This window comes from Nothobranchius furzeri, chromosome 5 (genome assembly GCF_043380555.1).
Source record: "Nothobranchius furzeri strain GRZ-AD chromosome 5, NfurGRZ-RIMD1, whole genome shotgun sequence".
Classification (NCBI taxonomy): domain Eukaryota; kingdom Metazoa; phylum Chordata; class Actinopteri; order Cyprinodontiformes; family Nothobranchiidae; genus Nothobranchius; species Nothobranchius furzeri.
In genome coordinates this window covers 33237915-33265885 of record NC_091745.1, presented here as the reverse complement: position 1 = coordinate 33265885, position 27971 = coordinate 33237915, and the positions used below count along the sequence as shown (strand labels likewise).

At 45.1% G+C, this 27971-nt stretch overlaps 1 protein-coding gene across 6 annotated transcripts in view; it reads left to right on the top strand.

The window, feature by feature from the left end:
* Window positions 1–27654, top strand: part of LOC107372570 (tubulin polymerization-promoting protein) — an 86958-nt gene extending 59304 nt beyond the window's left edge. For all 6 annotated transcript variants that reach the window (XM_054735748.2, XM_054735744.2, XM_054735747.2 and 3 more), the window contains 3 exons: window positions 15624–15959; window positions 24924–25077; window positions 25168–27654. In XM_054735748.2, the coding sequence (XP_054591723.1) occupies window positions 15766–15959; window positions 24924–25077; window positions 25168–25377 (558 nt within the window). In that variant the 5' untranslated portion in view covers window positions 15624–15765 and the 3' untranslated portion in view covers window positions 25378–27654. The remainder of the gene's footprint in view (window positions 1–15623; window positions 15960–24923; window positions 25078–25167) is intronic.
* The last annotated feature ends 317 nt before the right edge of the window (window positions 27655–27971 follow it).

Sequence of the window (27971 nt, the reverse complement as noted above, 5' to 3'; positions counted from 1 at the left end):
AGGTCATTCGATTGCAGCATCGAACTGCTGCCAGGGGCTCCTCTTCCCTCCGGCCGCCTTTACCACCTCTCTAAACCAGAGAGAGCATGGAGAGCTACATACTGGAGTCTCTGGCCGCCGGCCTCATCAGACCGTCCTCATCAGACCGCCCTCATCACCCCTAGGAGAGGGTTTCTTCTTCGTTCCGAAGAAGGAAGGAACACTCAGACCCTGTATTGACTACAGGGGTCTGAACCAGATTACCGTTAAGAACAAATACCCGCTGCCTCCACTAACATCTACTTTTGAGCCCATTCAGGATGCCAGCATCTTCAGTCGCCTGGATCTCCAGAACGCTTACCATCTGGTTCAAATTTGTCAGGTAGACGAATGGAAGACTGCGTTTAAGACTCCCATCGGACATTTCGGATACTTGGTGATGCCTTTTGGTTTAACTAATGCACCAGCCGTGTTCCCGTCCCTAGTGAACTCTGTTTTAGGAGACTTTATAAATAAGTTTGTGACTGTTTATTTAGATGATATTTTGATTTTTTTCTAACTCCTTAGAGCAACATGTAACAACTCCACGCCCACCGGATTGAGTGAACGCTGGCGCGTTTGGCTGCCGCTGCTCACCGGTAAACCGGTAAACTTTGATTTTATTTGGTTTTATATGTTGGACTGTGGATATCTATATCAATCCTAACCTCTATTATGTGGACCAACGCTATTCACGTGTGGTCCGCACTCATCTGGATTTTATCATTCATCTTCCACCGACCTGCTGCTGGCTTCCTCCAGTACACTGCCGCTGAGCTCCTCAGGATTCGCCACCGCCCTGGATCTCCACCGGCTTCACTGCACCTCGACCCGGACATCTCTCATCTTCTCCGTCGGAGATATGTCCACCGCGGCTCATGCAGGAATTTCTACTACCACAACTCCGCTTCAATCAATTCTTTCTGATCCACCACTCACCGTCGTCCTCACAGGAACTCATACCGCCAAACAGCTGATCACTCCTCGTTAGCCAGCCTCGCCAGGACAGCTAACGCTCATGGATGTGACAGCACCACCGTCAACTTCAGCCTTCTCAACATCTGCTCTCTCACTGGGAAAGGTCATCTTATTCACGATGTCAAGGACCGTGGAATCGACTTCATGTGGCTTTGCGAAACTCGGCAGCAGCCAGCTGATTTCTCCCAGCTCAACGACGCTACTCCTCCCGGGTTTGTTTACCTCACCAAACCACGCGGTTCTCGCGAAGGAGGTCTCGCGATAATCTATTGCGAGAATTGGAAAGTTTTGCCAGTGTCTGTCTCTGATTTTAATTCCTTTGAGTATTTGGTTTTTAAACTTAATGGACCTACCCCCACTATCATTGGATTAATCTATCGCCCCCCTAAACCTCACAAAGACTTTCTGTCAGAAGTCTCAGTACTGCTCACTCATTTATCTACGCTCTCATCTAATGTAATAGTGCTTGGAGATTTTAACACACACATGGACAACAGCGATCTTCCCCTCACCAAAGACTCCTCATCCTGCCTGGACAGCCTTGGATTTAATCAGCACATCAACTTTCCAACTCACTCCAAAGGACACTGCCTGGATCTGCTGTGCTGCTCTGGTCTCACCCCTCTTAACTGTGCAGCTGATGATCTCCACATCACTGATCACTATTTTATTTCTTCCAATATTGTAACCCAGCTTTCTTTTACCAAACCAACCCGGCTCATCTCTTTTAGGAATATAAAGGACATCAATATCGACACTTTATCCTCCTATATTGATAATATTCAGCTACCGGACAATCTCTCCTCTCCTGATGACCTGGCTGCTCCCTACAATGACCAGTTAGCTCACATTTTAAACTCCCTTGCTCCAGTTAAAACCCGTTCTGTTACTTTCTGTCAGTCTGCTCCCTGGTTTTCCCCTCAACTCTGGATGCTGAACACCAAATCCAGGCAGCTTGAACGCCTCTACAGAAAAACTGGTCTCACCATTCACAAAGAACTATATGAAAATATATGACTTAGTATAATGACTTACTAAAGCCCCCTTCAGACAGGCCATGAAAAACGGAAATGTTTCGGAATCTGTCCGTAAGACCTTTCTGTCTGAATACAAACATCCGGATAATGTGTTCCGGAATTTATCCGAACGAAGCCCCTAGTAACAGGTCCGGACTTGTTACGGACAGGGTGGCTGCTTCAGACTGGTGAGGTAAAGTTCCGGACAAGGGGGAGGGGACCGGGGGACGCTGTGCGCACCTAGATAGCCCGCTGCTGTAGCATGCGGCGAACCACAGCAGCTCGCCTCCTACGGTACCGTCTAGATGCGCGACGGAGCGCTTCACATCGCTTCAGTGATTCCTTTAACCATTGAGCTTCATCATCCAGGCATCTTCGTGTGCGCAGAATTATGCTTAAGCACCTCGTGATTTTTATCTTGAGAGGCGCTATAGAAATGATATTTTCTTCTTCTTCTTCGTCTTCGTCTTCCTCCGCTTATCCGGGTCCGGGTCGCGGGGGCAGCATCCCAATTAGGGAGCTCCAGGCCGTCCTCTCCCCGGCCTTGTCCACCAGCTCCTCCGGCAGGACCCCAAGGCGTTCCCGGACCAGATTGGAGATGTAACCTCTCCAACGTGTCCTGGGTCGACCCGGGGGCCTTCTGCCGGCAGGACATGCCCGAAACACCTCCCCGGGGAGGCGTCCAGGAGGCATCCTGACCAGATGCCCAAACCACCTCAACTGGCTCCTTTCGATCCGGAGGAGCAGCGGTTCTACTCCGAGTCCCTCCCGAATGTCCGAGCTCCTCACCCTATCTCTAAGGTTGAGCCCGGCCACCCTACGGAGGAAACTCATTTCGGCCGCTTGTATCCGCGATCTCGTTCTTTCGGTCATTACCCAAAGCTCATGACCATAGGTGAGGATTGGGACGTAGATCGACCGGTAAATCGAGAGCCTGGCTTTCTGGCTCAGCTCCCTCTTCCCCACGACAGAATGGCTCAGCGTCCGCATCACTGCAGACGCCGAACCAATCCGCCTGTCGATCTCCCGATCCCTCCTACCCTCACTCGTGAACAAGACCCCGAGATACTTAAACTCCTCCACTTGAGGTAGGACCTCTCCCCCGACCCGGAGGTAGCAAGCCACCCTTTTCCGGTCGAGAACCATGGTCTCAGATTTGGAGGTGCTGATCCTCATCCCAGCCGCTTCACATTCGGCCGCGAACCTACCCAGCAAGAGCTGAAGGTCAGAGCTGGATGAAGCTAGGAGGACCACATCATCCGCAAAAAGCAGAGACGAGATTCTCCTGCCACCAAACTCGACACACTCCACACCACGGCTGCGTCTAGAAATTCTGTCCATAAAAGTGATGAACAGAACCGGTGACAAAGGGCAGCCCTGGCGGAGTCCAACCCTCACTGGGAACAGGTCCGACTTACTACCGGCTATGCGGACCAAACTCACGCTCCTCTGGTAAAGGGACTGAATGGCCCTTAACAGAAAGCCACCCACCCCATACTCCTGGAGCGTCCCCCACAGGATGCCCCTGGGGACACGGTCATAAGCCTTCTCCAAATCCACAAAGCACATGTGGATTGCTTGGGCAAACTCCCATGCCCCCTCCATCACCCTTGCAAGGGTATAGAGCTGGTCCACAGTTCCACGGCCAGGACGAAAACCACATTGCTCCTCCTCTATCTGAGATTCAACTATCGATCGGACCCTCCTCTCCAGTACCTTGGCGTAGACCTTTCCAGGGAGGCTGAGGAGTGTGATCCCCCTATAGTTGGAACACACCCTCAGGTCACCCTTCTTAAAGATGGGGACCACCACCCCGGTCTGCCACTCCCTAGGAACTGCCCCCGATGACCACGCAATGTTGTAGAGACGTGTCAACCATGACAGCCCTACAACATCCATAGCCTTGAGATACCCAGGACGAACCTCATCCGCCCCTGGGGCTCCGCCGCTGTGTAGTTGTTTGACTACCTCAGCAACTTCTGCCCCCGAGATCGGACAGTCCATCCCCAGGCCTCCCAGCTCTGGTTCCTCCTCGGAATGTGCATTGGTGGGATTGAGGAGCTCCTCAAAGTATTCCTTCCACCGTCCGACTATAGCTTCAGTTGACGTCAGCAGCTCCCCATCCCCACTGTAAACAGTGTGAGCGAGTTGCTGCCTTCCTCTCCTGAGGCGCCGGACAGTTTGCCAGAACCTCTTTGGAGCTGATCGATAGTCTTTCTCCATGGCCTCACCAAACTCCTCCCACGCCCGAGATTTTGCCTCGGCAACTGCCACTGCTGCACCCTGCTTGGCTATCCGGTACCTGTCTGCTGCCTCCGGAGACCCACAGACCAGCCACGCCCTGTAGGCCTCCTTCTTCAGCCTGACGGCTCCCCGAACCTCTGGTGTCCACCAGCGGGTACGGGGGTTGCCACCACGACTGGCACCGGCCACCTTACGACCACAGCTAGCAACAGCCGCTTCGACAATCGCAGAGTGGAACAAGGCCCACTCGGACTCAATGTCCCCCACTGCTCTCGGGACGTGGTCAAAGCTCTGCCGGAGGTGGGAGTTGAAGACCGTCTTGACAGGTTCTTCTGCCAGGCGTTCCCAGCAGACCCTCACTATGCGTTTGGGTCTGCCAGGTCTACGTGGCATGTTCCCTTGCCATCTGATCCAACTCACCACCAGGTGGTGATCAGTTGACAGCTCCGCCCCTCTCTTCACTCGGGTGTCCAAAACATATGGCCGCAGGTCAGATGATACGACTACAAAATCTATCATCGACCTGTGACCTAGGCTGCCCTGGTACCAAGTGTACCGGTGGGCATCCTTATGTTCGAACATGGTGTTCGTTATGGCCAAACTGCGGCTTGCACAGAAGTCCAATAACAAAACACCGCTCGAGTTCAGATTAGGTGGGCCGTTCCTCCCAATCACACCCCTCCAGGTCAAGCTGTCATTGCCCACGTGAGCATTGAAGTCCCCCAGCAGGACAATGGAGCCCCCTGATGGAGCACTATCTAGCACTCGTCCCAGGGACTCCAAAAAGGGTGGGTACTCTGAACTGATATTTGGCCCATAAGCACAAACAACAGTCAGGACCCGTTCCCCGACCCGAAGGCGCAAGGAAGCTACCCTCTTGTCCCCCGGGGTAAACCCCAACACACAGGCAGAGAGTCTCGGGGCTAACAAAAAGCCAACCCCAGCCCTCCGCCTCTCACCCGGAGCAACTCCAGCAAAGTAGAGTGTCCAACCCCTCTCCAGGTCTCGGGTTCCAGAGCCAATGCAATGTGTCGAGGTGAGTCCGACTATATCTAGCCGGTACCGCTCAACCTCTGCCACAAGCTCCGGCTCTTTCCCCGCCAGCGAGGTGACGTTCCATGTCCCAAAAACTAGTTTTCTTGTCCGGGGATTGGACCGCCAAGGCTCCCGCCTTGGTCTGCCACCCGATTCGCATTGCACCGGACCCTTCATGTTCCTCCTGCGGGTGGTGGGTCCACAGTTGGACGAGCCCATGTATCCGGTTCGGGCTGGGCCCGGCCGGGCCCCATGGGCGAAAGCCCGGCCACCAGGCGCTCGCTCACGGGCCCCAACCCCAGGCCTGGCTCCAGGGTGGGACCCCGGTAACCCTCCGGGCCGGGTACTCCGACTCTTCGTTTTAACCGCCATGAAAGATCCTTCGAACCGTTCTTTGTCTCACCCTTCACCTAAGACCAATTTGTCATGGGAGACCCTACCAGGGGCACTAAGTGCCCCAGACAACATAGCTCCTAGGATCATTAGGGCACTCAAACTCCTCCACCACGATAAGGTGACGGTTCAAGGAGGAGTCTTCTTCTTCTTCTTAACATAAGTCCGATCCCCCCCCACCCCCCGCTGCCGTCAGACATCTGGAACTTTTCCCTGCTGTGTGAACGCAGCCGAAAGGACAAGTTCCGGTACAAAAGTGGTGTGTCTGAAAACAAAGTTCTGGTTAAAAACCGGATTGAATTGTCCGCAAATGTTCCAGAATGTCAGTCTGAAAAGGGCTTTATACTAACCAAACAACAGTATTACTCCTGTCTAATCAACTCCATTCAAGGCAACACTAAGTCATTGTACTCCATTATCAATAAAATTCACCAGCCATCTGATACTCTGCCCCCACACATGTGCTCTACTGCTACTTGTAATGCCCTTCTTCTGTTCTTCAACGAAAAAATAATAAACATTCACCGTGCAATCAACCAAAGCATCTCCCCTACCTCCCCATATGATCCTCCCGAACCAACACAGTTATTTTCCAGTTTCCAACTTCCCAGTGATTCTGAGATATCAGATATTATCCACAAGTCAAAGCCTTCTACCTGCCTTTTCGACCCCCTTCCCACGACCTTGGTTAAATCCTGCCTCCCCTCCCTGCTCCCTCTCGTCTCCACTCTCATACATGCATCCCTTTCCTCCGGTATTGTTCCCTCTATCTTCAAAACTGCTGCAGTTACTCCAATACTTAAAAAACCTGGTTCAGATCCTAACATTTTTACTAATCTCCGCCCCATCTCCAACCTACCCTTTGTCTCCAAAGTTTTAGAAAAAATAGTTGCTGCCCAGCTCCACACCCATCTGACACTAAACTCCTTCTATGAACCCTTCCAGTCCGGTTTCTGCCCACTTCACAGCACAGAAACAGCCCTCCTCAAAATAACTAACGATCTCCTCATTGCTGCTGATTCCGGTCTACTATCCATCCTGGTCCTCCTTGATCTGAGTGCGGCCTTTGACACAATATCTCATTCCATTCTCCTCCATAGGTTATCTTCCATCTGCATTGCTAACATCCCACTTCGGTGGTTTCAGTCCTACCTATCAGGTCGCACTCAGTTCATTACTATCAAATCCTCCCGCTCACAGCCCTCTTCTGTCTCTTCTGGTGTGCCCCAGGGCTCTGTCCTGGGGCCCCTCCTTTTCATTATATACATCCTTCCCCTTGGCAATATCTTCCGCAGATTCAATATTCATTTTCACTGCTTCGCGGATGACACCCAGCTCTATTTGTCCAGTAAGCCAAATTCTGCACTTCCTCCCTCCTCCCTCATCACCTGCCTTCAAGAAATAAAATCCTGGTTCAGTTCGAACTTCCTGAAATTAATTCAAACAAAACAGAACTTCTTTTGGTTGGTACCAAGAACACCCTCTCAGAATTTGACAGTTTCTCTCTCACAGTTGATAATACTTAAGTTTCCCCCTCTCCCCAGGTCAAGAGTCTGGGTGTCATCCTAGACAGCACACTATCCTTCCAATCTCATATCAATAGCATCACTCGGTCAGCTTATTTCCATCTTCGTAACATTAATCGTCTTCGTCCCTCCCTTGATGTCCACTCTACTTCTATTCTTGTCCATAGACTGGTTACATCACGTATCGATTACTGCAACTCTCTTCTCTCAGGCCTCCCTCAGAAAACCCTCCGTAAGCTCCAGTTGGTTCAGAATGCAGCAGCACGCATCGTCACTAAAACTCCCATCTCTCATCATATCACCCCCATCAGACTTCAAGATTCAAGATTCTCCTTCTCACCTTCAAGGCCACCCATAACCTCGCCCCTCACTACCTCACAGATCTCGTTCACATCGTCACCTCGTCCCGTTCCCTCAGGTCCTCCTCCTCCATTCATCTCTCTGTGCCCTCCTTTCGTCACAGCACCATGGGGAGTAGAGCCTTCAGCTGCACCGCTCCCAAACTCTGGAACTCCCTTCCCCCTCTCATCAAGAACATTAACTCATTCACAGATTTCAAAAAACAACTCAAAGTCACCTCTTCAAAACTACATATCAGCTTTGAATTTTAGAGTGCCTTGTTTGTTGATGTATGTTTACTTACTGAATGATTTGTGGTTTTATTCTGTACAGTGTCCTTGAGTGACCAGAAGGGTGCTTTTTTTTTAATTAAAATGTATTATTATTCTTAAGACACGTTAGGGCCGTGTTACAGCGCCTCCTGGAGAACCGCTCATATGTAAAGGCGGAGAAACGTGTGTTCCACGTCCCCAAGGTAAAGTTCCTTGGTTTTATCATCGAGAGCGGGAGGCTAAGGGCAGACCCTGAGAAGGTCAGTGCAGTCACTGAGTGGCCCATTCCAACTTCTTGAAAGCAGTTACAAAGGTTCCTGGGCTTCACCAACTTTTACAGGAGGTTTATAAGGAACTATAGCCAGACTGCCGCCCCGCTGACAAACCTGACCTCTGTTAATCGCCCTTTTGTTTGGTCCTCAGAAGCCGAGGCTGCCTTCCAGACCTTAAAGAGGAAGTTCACCAACGCCCCTGTTCTCCACAGACCTGATCCGCAATGCCAGTTTATCCTCGAAGTAGATGCCTCCAACACCAGCGTCGGCGCTGTACTCTCTCGGGTATCTCCCACGGATAATAGACTTCATCCCTGTGCCTTTTTCTCTTGCCGTTTAACTCCCGCAGAGAACAGATGAGATCCGTGGGTGACCGAGAGCTGCTGGCTGTAAAGCTCGCTATTGAGGAGTGGAGACTGGCTGGAGGGGGGAGAAACACCTTTTGTCATCTGGACTGACCACAAAAATCTGGTTTACCTCAGAGAAGCTAAGAGGCTTAATCCACGACAGTATAGGTGGTCTCTCTTCTTCTCACGTTTCAATTTCCAGATTTCTTACCGCACTGGGTCTAAAAACACAAAACCAGACTCCCTCTCCAGGTTGTACGCTCCAGATCAGGAGGTTGAGCCCTCCACCATACTCCCCCCAGCATGTGTGGTGGGAGAAGTCACGTATAGGTGCTGGAGGCTCTTAAAACTGACCCAGGTCCAGGTAAGGGTCTGCCTGGCCGGCTTTATGTACCACAAGGCTTAAGGGGCAAGGACATCCATTGGGCACACACCGGCAGGTTTTCCCTGCACCCAGGTGCAGGTCGCACTATTGCCCTATTGAAACGGACTTTCTGGTGGCCTGCTATGTACAAGGACGTGAAAGACTACATCTCGGCGTGCCACGTATGTGCTCAACAGAAGGGGGACCATCGGTCTCCGGCAGGTTTATTAAACCCCCTTCCTATTCCCTCACGTCCCTGGTCACACATAGCCTTAGATTTCATCTGTGGGTTGCCTGATTCGCATGGATTTTCCACCATCCTCACCATGGTGGACAGGTTTTCGAAGGCTTGCCACCTTGTACCCCAAAGTCTCTCCCTTCCTCCTCTGTTACACTTTAACTGACAATCAAGGAATGTGTCTTGTATTTCACATGGACACCACCATAACGACAAAACGGTAAATAAAATAACCACATGATAATGGAACAAGATTATTTTTATTCAGAAATACACAAACACTGCAGCTAAATCCCAAAAAACACTATTTAGGAAAATGTATGTTTCAAACCTGCATAAGGAGGTCATCAGCCAGCTGGAGTGTCAACAATAGGCAGGGAGATGGTGTTTTGGTGACTGAGCACATGAGAAAATAAACCTTTTGAATCTGCTTTTTACTCATATTGTCCATGATTCCTCGGCCCAACGTGGAATCAGTGAGGTCAGCTCTGTTGATATCCTACTGATTCAAAGCCTGGATGGTCAGTCATGCACACAACCTGGTTCATTCTTGTAATCTACAGACAGAAACATGTCTGATGAATCCATATCTTTAATAACAGGTTAGGAAGATATAGCTGCTACACTCTGCTAATGCTACATCTGTGATGAAGTAACAATCATTGTGTTCCCTGTTTGACCTTTGACCTTACCTGTGGTTTTTCTCGACAACAAATGTTCTCCCTCTCCATCGGCACGACTTCACATCTAGACCAGGAACACCTGAGGGATTAAGATATAAACTCACACATTACTACAGATAAATAACTCCTACTAATGCATCGTACTCTGAACAGAAGTTCCTGTCTAACCATTTTAGCTGCTACGGCTGATTGACGTCAATATAAACTAAAAACGGACACTTTGGTGTTAGAGATGAACTGAAGAGGAAGCAGTGTTGATATAAGGATTAATTACTGTTGGCTTCAGAAAATAGTCTCGTTCACAGAGTTATTTCGCTGATTAAACATCAATATTTATTGATGTATGCTGTAGCAGCGACACTAAAACACGTATGCAACATGCTGGTAAAATACCATTTCTATGACAAAAATGACAAACAATCTGACGTCTACATGGGTGTATGATGTTGGTAACCAGCGATAATATTGTTAGCTTCTTGACAAAACGTTTCCATCTGATAGTCGTTCCCAGTTCCTGGCAAAAGCTGGTTGGTCCTCAGCAACTTTACTTTGAGTCGGGTTCAAACATATAAGGTTGAATGCCAGATGAATCCATATCTTTAATAACAGGTTAGGAAGATATAGCTGCTACACTCTGCTAATGCTACACATGGCTGTAACCGGAGCGTCTAGCTTCCTATTTCGGAAGCTATGTATTGATAGACACCCTATAGAGTTCCGGACGTCACGTGACTCTCAGAGAGTAGACGCCATGTTGGCAGGCAATAAAGGTAAACAAAATGAACGGGATCGGCTTGGATTTTCCTCTGTCGGAGTTTATTTCACATTTTAAGACAGAAAAAGCCACGCCAAAATAAGTTTAGGAAGCCCACTAAGAATCGTAATAAAAGCATTTAAAATAAATACCATACACAGTTGAGGAAACGTTGGTTTAAGTACCTGATATGAAGTGGTTGCTGCATAAGCAAAAAACCTTTACTCTCGGGATCCCACAGCTTCATTTTTGCCCGGTCACTAGTGCGTTTTATTACAATGATCCAACGTTAGCTGTGTTCCGGATCTTGGGGAATCCTGTAGATGGCTCATTCCTTATGTCGTCCGTGTCTGTTCTGCATCCTGGGCACAACAGGAATCTACCATATTTCCCGTTTGATTGAGTTTTCTGACAATAACAAATAGTCCAGCTGCGACCTTCTGCCTGCCAAGATGGCGCCATTACGATTTGAACTGTTGCATGTCGGGAGAAGTGACGTCAACTCCTGGAACTCTATTGGCCGCTCAGGCACAGGAAATGCGGTCGCCATCTTAGATTGGTCAAGCTTCGGGCAGAAACAAACCAAAACAGCAGCAGTGAACGACAGCATGCTTGAGCTCTGTGTGGATTATTCTTGCTCTAATCGGCGGACTATTGAGACCAGAGCTCGGGGGATTACTCAACAAGTAAGTTTGAGCATTTTTGTTTGTGTTTAGTAAATATAACTTTTCTTTACTGTATTTGTGTCCACCAGCAGCACCTCCTAGCCAGCTAACGTTAGCTACATGTTTACTGCTGCTGTTTCCCTGACAGTGAAGATAAATGAGACGTTATTAATCATTTATTCCTAAACACTGACTTATATTACGGCTGAAACAAGATTGCTGCTGTAGAAACCAAAAAATCTTCCTGGTATCAAACACATCTCATGTCTCTGACCCTCCTCTCTGCCTGGAGAGTTATCTAACAAGCTAACATGCTGAAGAATTGTTTTCTGGTTCCACCCTTTGAAGAGTTTTGGTTCATTATCATCAGAAAAGCAGTTTTAGGTTAAAGAAATATTTTAAGAATATTTAAGGAATAAATAAACGGAAGAGTAGGAATAACCCAAGAGAATGAAGAAAATAGCATTGACCTCTTTTGTACAATGTTGTGTAGACGCTGATCTGCTAATCTCATGCTTTTGTTTTGAAGCTTTCCCACAAAAGATGTGAGGAAGAAGTGTGAGGCTTCCTGCAGCTGAATTATTCTGATCAGAACTGGGCTGTGTCAGACTGGGAGGGAGACCCAGAGATGGAGTTTATTCTTCAGCTTCCTGGTTCTCCTTCAGTGTCAGGAAGCCATCAGCATTCATACATGCCTTTGGTATGTTGTTACTGTGTCTTGTTTCTAACTGCATTTTTTGGTTCTTTTTGAAACACTGAAAAGTTTTTTTTTTTTTACCTTGCTGACAGTTTCGTTTGCCGACTGCAAAATTTCCTCAGAGCTGACACTGAGGCTGGCGTCACTTCCTTCTCCGTTTATCCGCGGGCAGCAGAGGACGTTGTCGTCCTTGTTTTAACCAGAGAAGTGCATGAAGACTACATCCTGAAGAGCTGAAGAGAGCCTGTCTGTGATCTCCCAGAATGCCCAGAGACTAACCTCAGCCTGATGATGTGAGTATTTAAACATCATATAATGACCCTGCACACACACACACACACACACACTAGGGCCTGCACGACTTTATTTTTTTTAAGTCGACAGTCAAGTAATGAAAGTCGAGTCGACTTCGACTAGTCGTTGATGACGTCATACGCCGGAAGCGGCGGGGGGTGGGGGGGGGGGGTGGGGGGGTAGGTTCGCTGGAGTTTTTGACAATTAAAATTGCGCCCACATTTTCTAAGTTAACACATCTCTTTTAACAACGGTAGTTTCTGCTTCCTACTTCAGCCCTCTCCCCCCTCCCCCTGCGCAGCAGCCGCAAATTCACTGATGCGCCTGCAGCCTTTCCTGCTGCTCTAAACATTAAAATAATTATTTCATTTTCTGTTCCTCACTTCTGATTACCTTCAGTGGTGTCTGTTTGTTACAACCAGCAGGTACAAAAACTAACTTGTTTTTATTTGACTGTTTTTCTGTCCTGTCTGTTTATTATCTTCCTGCATCTCCTCTCAATCCTAAAGAGAAACTGCTACCTGGGTTCATATATATTCACCTCATGAGTTACCTTTGAACTGCAGTTCTAAAAGATCTACCGACCGCTAAATCAGCGGAGTGCTGCTGCTCGCCGGCCGACTACAACGGGACCGTTTTTGCTGCGGAGTTCATGCCGAAGCGGAGCGGAGTGGAGATAGTGGAATCTTGGGGGTGCGTCACCGGAGGACAACGGGTGATGCGCCTCGCTCCGCAGCAGCGAAATGCATCAGGCACAAATAACAGACAGAAAACATGAAAGGAAATGAGCCGACATGAACGATCGCGTGTTTAATTTGTTTTTGAGGTGGTGACACCTGATTTGGCGGTGCTCAGGACGCAATGTCTGGAGCGCACGTCAACGATCAGAGCTTTGCATGCGCAAACTGGTTAAGATTAGGATGGGGGTGAGGGGAAGGTTAAATTGCAAGAGGGAAAAGGTCACAGTTTGGTTAAATGTCCGTTTTACCGCCGGTATCAGTACCGCACAGCGCGTCGCCTCCGCCTCGATCCAGACGCGCAGGGCTCATCACCTGCTGTCTTTTCTGAGGACTGCATCTTGTCAGTCATTATCACGTGACAGCGACTAGTTGATGGCAGGCATAAAAAGTCACTACAGAGCCGTGAAGTCGACTAGTCGACTAGTTCGTACAACCCCTAACACACACACACACACACACACACACACACACACACACACACACACACACACACGCACACACACACGCACACACACACACACACACGCACACACACACACACACACACACACACACACACACACACACACACACACACACACAAAGTGGATTCAAATGGATGTATGTGAAGTGAACACACACAGACACCTCAGAGAGACTATTTTAGCCCCTCCCACACCCACACATAATACAAAGCAAGTCTTAATGTTGGCCAATTCAAGTATTTGAAGTGACTGATGCAAATATGTTAAAGGTGCAGTATTTAAGAATATAGTGAGGATTTTACAGTAAGAAAATCCCCAAGGAGTCTAATGTTTCAGTCATTTTGGAAGGGAGGTTCTACTGAAACATGTTTCACAGCTAGCTGGCTGCTGGGTTGTCAGTTTTTCTCCTTTCAAGACAAAGGAAGGAGGGATGTAAAAATTGTTTACTATCAGTGTGTGTGTGTGTGTGGGGGGGGGGGGGGGGGGGTCTCCTGTAAGCTAATACTTCAGCGCCCACAACTGTAATTTGACAACACCTGGCAAAAACCTCCAGAGATACTGAAAGTGGTTGCAGCAACCTTTTTTTTTTTGTTGTTTTTGCCATTTTTACTTCATTTCTACATCTTGCACTTTTAAATATGTTTCTACTCTCTTACAGGAGGCTGTGGTTGGTGGATGATGAGCCTGGCCTGAACAAGAAGATGCCAGATAGACCAGGCTAAACACAAATGTGCAGCACTCATGCTGATGCCACGGCTGTCAGACGTGATGTTACTGGTTACGTCTGAGGTCCTAAAGAGAAGACAGACCCACATGGCCGATCTCACCTCTCTAACTGCAGAAGGGGAGCTCCAGATAAAAGTTCTACAAACCAGTCCTCTTTCAGGGGTTTTAGCTCATGTAAAGCTTTCAATTACTATTTGAAAAAAAAATCTCAACACAAGTAACAGATAAATTAAGATAAAACAAATAAAATCAACTCCTTTAAGCAGTCAGTTATCTTGTTTCTCTCTTCCTGTGTCCTGTCTGGCTGTAAAGCAACCAGAACTGATATCTGAGTACTGAAAACAGTTTTACTTTCACAGGTAGAGCATGATAGATTCAGCTGTAATCCTCCACCTGGTATCTAACCTTTATTAGAGATGCTTTTGGGTTTTTTTATCCCAAAGGACACATAGATGGAAATGAAAAAGAATGGAGGAAAGCAATGGAAGAGATGATGGGGAGAGTTCACTAAAATAAACAAGAATCAGCTTCTTGATCTGCAGAAAGAGGAAAAAGAGGACACACAAAAGAACAACAGAACCAGAACATCTCTAACAGCCAGTTCTGATGGCATGGTTTGTCGTTCTTGTCATCCAGACTTCGTTCTAGTTGTTCTCGCTCACCCTTTCTGCATCATAATGTCACTATGTTTATGTTTATGTATTTAGCAGACGCTTTTGTCCAAATCGACTTACAAGTGATAATCGGCATGTTGCCCTTGAGGCTAACAACAACAACAACAACAACAACTTGACATCAGTCATGGGGAGGAGGGAACAAGGAGTGGACAGTAGAGAGGGGGGACGGGTGCAGGGAGGGTGCTGGTTTAGAAGATGCTCTCTGAAGAGCAGGGTCTTCAGGAGTTTCTTCAAAATTGATATGTATATGATTTACGCAAACACCAGTTGTTATCTATAAGAATTATATTACATATATTGTTTATTAAATTTGCTGAGTATTAGTTTCTGCTTCTCTATCATATATTGTGTTTTTTTAATACCTGCCATAGGTGTCACACACCTGTTGTATGAACTTTTTTAAATTATTTTGATTCTCATTGTTTGACTGATTTTTTAGTGATTAATCTTTTGTTTTCTATAGGTTTTGACACTACGCTCTGGACAAGAGTCACATATGTACCCACAGCACACCCACTATGATTAAAAACACTAAAACATGTGTCCTGTATCAAAGCTACATGTGTGAAGTTTACAGGGGAAAAAAAACACATCAAAATCGGTGGAGAATTCAAGGAGTTATGGTTGATTTAACATGCTGACACTTCAATGCCTCTGTCAGAGAGGGGGGGCTCGACCGATCCAAGATGGCGGTGCCACCGCTCGTCAGCGCCCATAGGCAGTAGCGGCCAGGCAGGGTCTGGCCATGTCTATGGTTAGAATGGCCTGTATCAGGGCTTCTGGGACAGATGAAAGCCACAATAGTTGTAATGCTTTTTAGAGGCTCAAAGCACAGTTTAAGATTGCTGATTAACTGCATTAACTGTCCCCTTTACTTTTAGAGACAACATAGATGACTTTAAAGTCCAGACTGCCAAGCACAGCAACAACAACCCAGCCCCTTTACGGCTGTACAGCGAACATGCTAAAGACCGCACGTCCAAACAGCTGTCATCCGACTCCAACGGCACCAGTGAAGGAGGCATGGGCACCTCCACGCCAGTGGAGCTAACCGATTTGGAAGAGTCATTCAGACGCTTCGCCATCCATGGAGACACGCGCTCTACTGGCAAGGAGATGCATGGCAAGAACTGGTCCAAGCTCTGCAAGGACTGTGGTGTGATTGATGGAAAGAACATTACCCTCACTGACGTGGACATCATCTTCAGCAAAGTCAAGTAAGAATGTTACCATCCTCACTAGGGATGCACCGATGGATCGGCATTTGATCCCAATCGGCCGATAGCGCCCCGATCGGTTTTGATCGGAGTTTTCAAAATAGATCAAAGCAGACCGATCAGGTAGGGTTGTCACGGTAACCGGTGTAGCGGTAAACCCCGGTAAAAAAAAAAGTTGACAATAATAATAACTGTCTGGTTTTTTAAAAAACTTTATTATCTCGGTGGATTACCGTGGCTGCGATGTAGGCGCGGTGACCCTTACCAGCCACCGTATCATCTCCTGAAGTTGCCGGCGGCACATGCACACTTTGTTGTTTACAACCAAAACTTTCTTGAAGCTAAAGCTGAAATAATGGTCAAAGGAGGAGACGGCAGCGCTCAGGAGGACATTTATTATCCCTCAAAGAAGACAAATTGGGAAGTACGGGCATCTTTTAGATATTTGAAGAATGCCGAGGGACAGCTGATAGAAGACGGCTATCCTGTTTGCAGCACGTGCAGAAAAAGTGTCTGTGAAAGGCAGCAACGCTTCAAATCTCATGACACATCTGCGTGACCATCACCCACAACTCTACAGTCAACGCAAGGCAAGCTAACGTTAGCGTTTTAGCTAAAATGCGTGATCCGAGGATTTGGGTTGAGGGAGAACGCAACGAGTCGCTATATAAAGCAGCCGCAGCGCCGCTACCTGCATACAAACCGCGTCACGGACACCGCCATGTTGAAATGACGCTATGCATTACGGGGCTCCCAGGGGCAGATAAGAGTTGGTCTCTCTTCGAGAATAATTATGAATTTAACAATGATTACTGCCTGATGACATTTTCCCACATCTGCAAAGGTCACTGGAAGGACACAAACCGAGGACAATATTTTCCTGATATAGGGTTTAAAACTCAAGTAAGGGTAAAAAAAAAGTATCTGATTAGAAGGCTACTTGAGTACTATCATCTGATCTGACATAAAATAAGAAGTTATGGGCAAATATTGGTATTTTAAAGACTAAAGGGAAAAAATGTAAACAAATAAACAACATAATTACAAAATAACACATTTTAGGCAAAATTTAGACACAAACTGAGGACAATGTTTTCCTGATATAGGGTTTAAAATTCAAGTAAGGGTAAAAACAGTATCTGATTAGAAGGCTACTTGAGTACTGAGTATCAGCTGATCTGACATAAAATAAGAAGTTATGGGCAAATATTGGTATTTTAAAGAATAAAGGGAAAAAATGTAAACAAATAAACAACATAATTACAAAATAACACATTTTAGGCAAAATTTAAACACAAACTGAGGACAATATTTCCTGACATACAGGGTTCATTTAATTGTGTGAAAATGTAACACGTTTAAAAAAAATACCGCGATAATACCGAAAACTGTGGTAATTTTGGTCACAATAACCATGAGGTTAAATTTTCACACCGTGACAACCCTAATACAGACCATTTTAGATTAGGTTACATTTCCTTTATTCCCAGATTATGTAGTTTGTAGCACTCATTATGTTGTAGAAAATTTCTGGCCAATCCGCGTGATCGGTATCGGTGATCAGCATTCTTTGATATCGGTATCGGTGATCAGCAGCAAAAAACCTGATCGGTGCATCCCTAATCCTCACTATGCATAAGACACCTGTTTAATTAATTTCAACTCTTAATTTGAATCTTTTAGCTCATAGTTTATTAAATAGGCACACAGTGCTTCATCCAGCTGAGTACTGGTTCTCAACAGCTAGGACCAAAAGTGGAAGAAGAAGGTTGGAGCACTTGTGTCAAAGTAACTATCATTTCAACTTTGCTGTCTTTGTCAGAGTTTTCTGACAAAGACAGCAAAGTTGAAACTTGAGTTCATTTATTTGTACTGATTAAATATTTACTTTGACCCAAGCGCTCCAGCTAAAACCACTGGGGGCCTTTTGCCTCTTAATTCACTCCTCCAACTCATCTTTGTTTCTGTCAATGTTTTCAACTGTGGCGGATCGCGGCTGTGACTTATAGTAACAAATTAGCCACTAGTCATTGACCAGTGTTTGCAAAAACTTTTAACCCATTCCTGTCAAACAGACAGACGTGGGAGTGTCTCACGGAGGACAAAGTTGGATAAAGTTGTCAGTAACTCATTGGAAAGACCTTCCATCGTTGTGATTGTTTTTTTGTTTTTTGGTTTTGCTTATAATTGCCAAACCAAAAGAAACACCTGCTGGGACTGGGAGGGAGTGGGAATTATTTTATTGGAATTGAAATGTGTGAGGGAATTTTATTTTTACTTGCAATCTGATATTAGGAGAAGAATATTGTTTTACAATGGGATTGGGTTGGGAAAGCAAAGAAAATCCAGTGCATTCCAACCATCACCAACAGGCAAGGTGAGTAAATGGTCTGTATTTGTATAGTGGCTTCTTAGGGTTCCACCACCCTCAAATGTGCTTTACAGCACAGTCATTCACACATTCACACGCTGGTGAGGATGAGCTACAATGTAGCCACAGCTGCCCTGGTGCCCATCTCCAGCGGTCAACGGGCAATCAGGCAGGGTACACTCTGGACAGAGAGCCAGTCCATCGCAGGGCAACACAGAGACACACAGGACAAACAATCATGCACACACACACACACACACACCTAGGGACAATTTAGACAGACCAATCAACCAAACAGTCATGTTTTTGGACTGTGGGAGGAAGCCGGAGTACCCGGAGAGAACCCACGCATGCACAGGGAGAACATGCAATCCCCATGCGAAAGATCCCCAGGCTGGGAAGCGAACCCAGGACCTGCTTGCTGCAAGGCAACAGCTCTAACCACTGCACCACTGCACAGCCTCTGATTTGATCCAGTCTTCCTAAAAAAATGATTAGTCTCCAGCAAGCCCCCACAATGCGGGTCTGAAATTGAGATCAACGCGGAAGTGAAATAAATTGCAGTTCCACCCTCATCCACTAGGGGCTGGTGTCAGAAGCGAGCAAATCCTCATTGACTCCCATGTTAAAAATACCAATTTCACAGCAGAAATAAACATGTTTACAGCCTGGTACCAAAACATGTTTTTGGTTTAAATGATCTAGTTTATACTCATGACAACTCTGAGGGGGGTGAATTTTTTTCTCACTCTACTGTTTAAGTGTATTAAAAGCCTAAAATTCTGAATCATTAATGAGCATCCAACACACGTGACCGCAGAGCTATCTCCGTGGAAAGGCCTCAGTAGAGCCTCGGTCTGGCTTGGAAACTGTTCCGGGATTTTGAGTCTCTGTGCTTGTGTATTCTGTTTTGGATATTATTTGTGCAATTGTTGGACAAAATGACTTGCTGTGGCATTAATTGCACTGATAGAGCATTCAAGGAGTCTCCACTTCATTTTTTTCGGTAAGTAAAATTATATTTATGTATTTTAGGTCACTGCCGAGCTGAGCTTAGATTTTAACATGTACTGTTTAACCATTAAATTTAAATGGAATAGGGTAAAACCCAGTGCATTTAACATAATGCTGCACTTTAGAAAATGGGTTGAAATATAAACATGTTGGTGGAGCTGGGTTCCGACTATCGGATTGTGGAGCTCTCGGGAGACCGATGTTTTCCACCCGGAATGCCGGCTGTTTCTCCCCGCAGCCCGGTCCATCTCTGTCTGATCGCGACTTCTGTTAGCTGCGCGGGCTGACGGCTGATTCTCCCCGCAGCTCGGCGCATCTGTCTGATCGTGGCTTCTGTGTGCTGCGGCGGGCTGATGGCTTGCGGAGCTCTGGGATGGAAACCTTTCCACCCGGTTCTCTCCAGCGGCAGCTCTGCGCAGCGACACTTGTCTGCTGTGCGGCTGCCGGCTTGTGGAGGTCTCCGAGACCTCTGTGTTCCACCCGGTTTTACCCAGCGGTCAGCCCGGCATATCTCTGACTCAGAAGCTCTGTTGTTGTGCACAGTTAACTCCGGTTGTAGCTAGGTTGCTACCTCTGTTAGATTAGCTCCCACCTCCGCATTAGCTTTGGGTTAGCTTCAGGTTCGCTTGTAGCTAGTTCGACCGGGTGTTGTCAGTTGATCCCAGCCTTACAGCCCCACCCTCAGCTCATCCTCTCTTCCCTTTTATGGAATTGTCTGGGCTTGACGGAACCTGTAACACGGTCAAAATGGCGGTGGTGGCCACCTCCCATTTTAGCACAAAAACTTATTATTGGAGTCTATGGAAACCCATTGTCCATATATTAATGTTGATGGTTGGACCCCAATTTAATTGTGTCATCTTCAGCAGATACTCTGCGTTTCTCCTGATGCGTGCCGGTAAACTCTGCAGTGCGTCTCGAATGACAGCTTCAGTTTGATCAGTTGGCACGGCACCATCAGCGGCATCAGATGATTCAGTGTTCTGTTCGGTGGGGGGACAATCTGCGAATCCTCTTGTAATCCACCTCTCATGAGAGCGAGATGAGGCTGTAACAGTGTGTTGTATATCTTAATTTTCTCATACGGCGTTAGTCCCATCTCCTGCATAATTAATTCCATATCTGAGTCAAGATTCTCTTCTGCCACGTCTCTGATCGTGGGCTTTGTGAGATGTCGTAATTGTTGAGGCGTAACCATGAACATTTTTTGAGAAGCCATAACCTATTTGTTTATCAACCCCCCAATGAGTTCTCCTATTAGAGGGGCTGCAGCTGCTAGGAGAATCTGCAGAAATCAACCTTTTTGGCTGATTAAAAGCTTTTTCTTTTTAAAAGAGCTAGTTTTGTTACCAGCCAACTTCCGCAGGAGCGTTTTGTTTTTAGATAATTTCTTATACTGGACAGAGCCGAATGTTCCCTTTCACCACATTTAAAGCAATCTTGCACAGAGCGTTCAGAACATCAGGCGAACGGCCTTTTAAAAACTCCTGACGTTTCTGTAGTTTCATGCGAGACAAAGCTTTGAGAATCCTGGTGTTGCGTTTTATCCTGGCCGACATTGCTCTATTTTAGGCAAATAGACAACCGTCATCTGACCCGGAAGTGCTCCGCTACGCAGCCTTAGAAGTTCTGGTGTTTCCGGTTTCAAATCTACTATTAAATAACCGTGAGGGTCCTGTGTTGAGTCTTAGAAACTCTCCAGAAAATATCTTTTCTGAGTAGGGTGGATTTGATTTGCCAAAACATTTTTTTGCTATTTATCTCGTGGATTTTTAAGCAAAATAAAATAATTAGTATTTAGACTGATTGATCTATTATTTTTCCCTTGATGAAAGACATTTTGTGTGAGTAAAAAACACTCATAATACGATGATGTCTGAACTGAGTAAATTATTTTAACACTTCCGGATGTTCGGCAGTCTGGACCATCAGGTCATCAAAAATAATCAAATGACATTGCTCAGGCGGAAACATTTCATAGTCATCGAATGAAGAAGGGAGACCTTGAAAAAATCTAATATTTTTATTACAAAGTTTCAGATCATCATACATTTTCTGATAAGAAGTAGAAAAAACAGATGATATTACTTGGCATTTCAGTCATACATTTCAGATAATTTTCCAAAATACTTTTTACAAAAAAAGTTTTCCCACAGCTTGACGGGCCTGTTATCAGACCGCTAAAAGGGACTTTCAGTCTGGGATCAAAATGAGTTTCCATTTTCACTAAAAACCAAATGGTAGGGCTGTTCCTAGGGATGAGCGAGTGCACCACTATCTGTATCTGTATCTGTTCAACCAACTAAATTATCTGTATCTGTACTCAGAATGGGCGTGGTATAACCCGGAAGTGGGTGTGGTTTAACCGGAAGTGGGTGTGGTTTACATCAATATATTATTTTAAGTCTGAAATTGACATGGATTGATCAGAAGTTGATATGTGTATTGTTTATTTGAAAACTATTTACAGAGCAGCCTCAGAATAGAGATTAAATGTTTTTGATCACAATAGTAAAGGAACTATTACAGAACAAGTTTTTCAATAAAATCAGAACATTAATATTTAAGTGCATGGATTAATACATCTGAACTCATGCAGTAGGGATGAGCGAGTACACCACTATCTGTATCTGTATCTGTATCTGTTCAACCAACTAAATTATCTGTATCTGTATCTGTACTCGGAATGGGCGTGGCCTAACCCGGAACTGGGCGTGGTTTAACCGGAAGTGGACGTGGTTTACATCAATGTATTATTTTAAGTCTAAAAATTGATATGGATTGATCAGAAGTTGCTATGTGTATTGTTTATTTGAAAACTATTTACAGAGCAGCCTCAGAATTGAGATTAAATATTTTTGATCACAATAGTACAGAAACTATTACAGAACAAGTGTTTCAATAAAATCAGAACATTAATATTTGAGTGCATGGATTAATACATCTGAACTCATGCAGTTGGAACTAGGAAATATGAAATGCTAGAACCAAACACAACTTTCTATATATTTTTTTTATTTTAATTTGATTAAACTGATTTTTTTCTTAACGTTCTTGGCATTTTCCCACACAAAGTTAAACAAATAAATGTTGATTAATGTGTGTGTGCATGTGTGTGTGTGTGTGTGTGTGTGTGTGTGTGTGTGTGTGTGTGTGTGTGTGAGAGAGAGAGAGAGAGAGAGAGAGAGAGAGAGAGAGAGAGAGAGAGAGAGAGAGAGAGAGAGAGAAATTAAAAAACCCGACCGGAGCGGAGGTACAGCACGTCAGCTCTGTCTTGTCAAATGCACCATGTCATTTACGAAAAAAGTAACTTTAAATATTCAACCAAAAAAGAGGCGAGCTGAAGAAAACCTAGGGAAAACTGAAGAAACGTGAGAAACAGTGAAGCCATCACAGCACGATCCGTTACTGTCTGTGTGTGTGCGTGGATGAGCCGGCCGGACTGCGCTCCCGGTCGGCTAGAGAGTTTTGTAAGTAGGGAGGGGCGGGCGCTCTATGTGACTGGCCAATCACAGAGCGTGAAGAGAGTCAGTTACCCAATGAAGATTTTCCTTCAGCACGATTACAGATAATGACTCGTTTTACTCGTTTCATGCTCGTATTTGTCAAAAATGCGTTATCCGTACCGGATACTCGTCTGAAACGAGTATCCGGCTCATCCCTATCATGCAGTAGGAACTAGGAAATATGAAATGCTAGAACCAGACACAACTTTATATATATTTTTTAATTTTAATTTGATTAAACTGATTTTTTTCTTAACGTTCTTGGCATTTTCCCACACAAAGTTAAACAAAACAATGTTGATTGAGGTGTGTGTGTATGTGTGTGTGTGTGTGTGTGTGTGTGTGTGTGTGTGTGTGTGTGTGTGTGTGTGTGTGTGTGTGATAGAGAGGGAGAGAGAGAGAGTTAAAAAAAAATTAAAAAAAACAACCGGAGCGGAGGTAGTGACTGATGCAGCACGTCAGCTCTGTCTTGTCAAATGCACCATGTAAGTTATGAAAAAAGTAACTTTAAATAGTCAACCGAAAAAGAGGCGAGCTGAAGAAAACCTAGGGAGCACTGAAGAAACGTGAGCAACAGTGAAGCAATCACAGCGAGATCCGTTACTGTCTGTGTGTGCGCGAGGATGAGCCGGACGGACTGCGCTCCCTGTCGGCTAGAGAGTTTTGTGTGTAGGGAGGGGCGGGTGCTCTATGTGACTGGCCAATCACAGAGTGTGAAGACAGTCAGTTACCCAATGAGGATTTTCTTTCAACACAATTACAGATATTTACGAGGTTTACTCGTTTCACGTTCGTATTCGTCAAAAATGCTTTATCCGTACCGGATACTCGTCTGAAACGTCCCTAGTTTGTTCACACACACTTCTCAGGAACAGGGAAATCTCTGAGCACGTGGGCAAGGCAAAGGCCTAAAAAAAAAGCCCTGCAGGTAGGTAATAGGGCTGAACGATTCTGGAAAGTAATCTAATTGCAATTTATTTTCTTCAATGTAGCAATTGCGATTTAATTCACATCAATTTTCTCAAGGGGGTTTTCTCAAATTTTTCAACTAACGGAAGCAAAAATTTTTTATCTAACTTGTACTGAATATAAACAAGTTTATCATATCTATCTACTTTTATTTGTCTACATATACATAAACACTCAAGTAAAGACAACATTTTGTATTTGAAGGTGCAATCCTTTGCAGCTAGGAGTACATCCCTTGAAGGAGCATATGACATCAACTGAAAATTTATTTGCAGGAAAGAAATGTGTCCCATTTATTGAAGTCTTTTGTGTTTAGAGTTTTTGACGTATTGTCCATGCAGAGCTTCCATTGTTCAGTTACATCCATAGCTGCTAGCCAAAACTCAGTGGGATTAAAGTCTCTTTTGGTTTTCTAGCTTTACTAAAGCATCTGTCTGTACTGATTTGATTGATGGCAGTTTTTAGTTTTTATTAGACTCCAAATGTAATCATTAGGCATATTCTTAATTCGTAATTTCTAAGAATGTAATCTGTGAAATTAGCATTCCTATGGGTTTTTCCATGTATATTAGCATTGTGCTAATCACTCGCTACCAGCCAAATTGCAGCCTTTGCGATTAGAAAATCTCCTTTTTTCACATTGCAGTTTAATTGCATGTGCAATTAATCGTTCATCTGTAATAGGGAAAAGTTCCAGGCCACCCAGGAGGCCCCTGGCTAAACAATACATGCAATGCAGGCCGAGCTGTACCAGATATAAAACTCTTATAAGGAGAAATTACCGCAGTTAGATTAATGTGTTAAAAAGACAAACACACAGTAAAGACAGGTTTCATTTTAGATTTGACCACAGAGAATTAATAACGGCTAAAAGCAAGCAAAACTGCCAAGTGTGCATTTAAGATGACCGACCCTGCTTAGTCATCCATTTGTTTATTGAACAATACAATTTTCCCAACCTCAGGTTGGGAAATATAGGCTATAAATTGCGGATAACCTTTACATCAACCCCAGAACTGCTGCAGGTGGATCTTTTCAGGTTTTTTGCTCTACAAGTACAGGTACTATCCAATACATAAGCTAATTTCTCCTTTTGTTTTTCAGGAAGAAATCCTGTCGCACCATCACGTATGATGAATTTAGAGCAGCACTGGGAGAGTTGGCTAGGAAGAAATATAAAGACAAGACTGGAGAGGAAGCCGAAGCAGAGGTCTTCAAGCTGATCGAAGGCAAGGCACCGGTTATTGCAGGAGTCACAGTAAGAGCTGATCTGTTTGAATCAAAAAGTAAAATGCGTTTTCCCAGCAAATGCAGCTGCAAATCAAATGTTATGCAAACTTCCCAACAGAGAGCTGTTGCCTCTCCGACGGTGAGCCGTCTCACAGACACCAGCAAGTTTACAGGCTCACACAAGGAACGCTTTGACGAAACTGGCCGCGGGAAGGGGAAGGCCGGCCGAGTGGACGTAGTGGACACATCAGGCTATGTCTCAGGATACAAACATAGAGGGACGTATGAAAAGAAAGTGAATAAGCCCAGTGAGGGTAGACCCATGTAAAGGAAAACATTCTATCACGTTATTTGTATTTTTATTAAATGAGTACTAAGATCAAAATTTTTGCAACTTCCCTTCCCAATGTGAGTGTGAGTGTATGTGTGTAAGTTTTTGTAAGAAAGGTGTCTTTGAGTTTGTCTTGGTAAGAGAAGTGGAAAACAGTTTATCTGTTTTTACAAAGTCATCATTAGCTGGTACATTCCTGTCTGATTGCAAGGGACTGTCAAACATCTTTTAAATCGCTCACAGATTCACTAGTATGGAAGCCCTGAAAAACCAACAAAAATTCTGAAGATATATCTAAAAGTAAATGTAAGGTTTTGGCCCAGACAGAGCCTCTGCCTTGTCACTCACTCAGGATGTTACCAGATGTTTGTCAACAGAAGAAAAAACAAGAGTCCAGGATGTTGCAGAGCTCTGAATTTTTATCCTTTTTTTTGAATGCAAACAATCCATGACATTGGGGCATGGATTCCCCTTAACAAGCAATCAACCAACAAAAACAACAGTGCCAAATCCACCCTATTAAAGCTAACTTAGAACCAGCCATTATGACATTGGCAGGGGAAACAAATAACTTGAAATCCTACAATCAATAAAGTACATCTCAACAAAATATTTCAAACAATCTATTTACATATTTACCTCCTACCTTAACTCAAAAGAACAAAAACCACAACAACTACACTTAAACAAACACAAGATCCCCCCCAGTAGAGCTGATTAAGCACACCAGGAACTGATCATGGCTGCCTATGGGCGCGCTTCCATGGCAACTCTTAAACAAATGACCTCAGAAGGAAAGGAGTGATGAACACCAATAAATCAACTTAACTTAAAGTAATTTATAGATTACCAAGCTTATTTGACCTAAAACACACACAGAAATACAGGAGTGAACAGAAACAAGAGACATAACTATTAGTGAGGAGATAAATCCCTCACATAACACTAAACTGTTTTAAAACTTTGAGCTATTCCTTCAAAAGTGGGTTTAAGCGACCATGTGAGTAGAAATTCTACCAACTTCACCCTGAACAGCAATATGTGGCCCTCTGCTGACCAGAAACCGCACTGAACAATTTTGTTCTGTGAGTAGGTGCCCGATAGGGGGGGCTTTTATGTGTTTTATGGGTGTTAGCTGTTAAACTATAAATTAGCATTTTCAGTTTGCAGACCATCAATAAAAAGCACAAGAAGTAAAGGTTTATTTCTGTTGGCATCATGGCGGAGCCTGGAAGTAAAAGTAAGTGAGTTAGTCTTTAGAGGTGAAGCAAAGCGCTAAACCAAAGTGAACATCGGCATGGCCTACACTCTAGCTTGAAGGAGCTAAAGGAGGCTACAAAATCATAGGCTTATGGTGGCATGGCTTTGTTACAACTGGACTTGTAATAATGTTTTATTTTCATCGGTGTGGATCTTTTTACTTTATGGTAAATTTTAATATTAGTTGGCTCATGTTAGAGTTAGCTTGTTTATGACTTGTTTGTTTACGTCAGTTGTGATTCCACTTTCGATCAGTATGGCAGATGAGCAGAAAACTGCTTAATGTAATTTTAAATCATTTTTGAGGTTGAAAGAAAAAAAAATCTAAAGACTTCAAATGGGGAGCCTATGTCTTCCTCCCTTTTAGGTTGGTTCATGGGTCCCCAGAAGAACGACAAATAAATGCAAGTAAATGGGGCTAAAAGAGCTATTTTCCAATCCACTTTGTCTAAAGCCAGGGGTGCCCAATCCTGGACCTGGAGGGCCGGTATCAAGCAGGTTTTAGTTTTAACTCATTAACTGCCATTGACGACAAAAGTCGTCATTTTAAATCCAACTGTTCACTGCAAATGACAACTTTACTGTGTGGGCATCAGAACGAGCCCCCCGCACAGTGAGAACAAACATCCCAGCTCTAAAGCCGATCTTCATCTGCATATTGTGAAAGAACGGATAACGCTGTACACCTCAGACTTCCAGTACAAATCAGAGACCTGTCATCTACAGAAATACTCAGATGACTCTGCAGTTGTCGGGTGTGTCAGAGATGGACAGGAAGCTGAGTACAGAGAGCTGGTGGAGCGCTTTGTGGCATGGTGTGGAAACAATCATCTGACCTTGAACGTGAACAAAACAAAGGAGATGATTTTAGACTTCAGAAGAAACAGGGTGGAGTCAAACACTGTTTCCATCATGGGAGAAGAAGTGGAGGTGGTTGAGGAATACAAATACCTTGGAGTTCACCTGGACAACAGACTGGACTGGAGAAAGAACAGCGAAGCCGTTTACAAGAAGGGACACAGCAGACTGCACTTCTTGAGGATGCTTAGGTCCTTCAGTGTCTGTAGCAAGATGCTGCAGATCTTCTACAAGTCTGTTGTTGAGAGTGTAATCTCTTCAGCCATCGTCTGTTGGGGTAGCAGCATCAGAAGCAGGGACCTGAAAAGGCTCAACAGCCTAATAAAAAAGGCTGGTTCTGTTCTGGGGACGACTGTGGAACCACTGGAGGAGATAATGCAAAGAAGGATTCTCCAGAGAATCAGGAAAATGATGGACAACCCTGAGCATTCTCTTCACAAGACTGTCCGTCAATGGAAGAGTGTCTTCAGTCA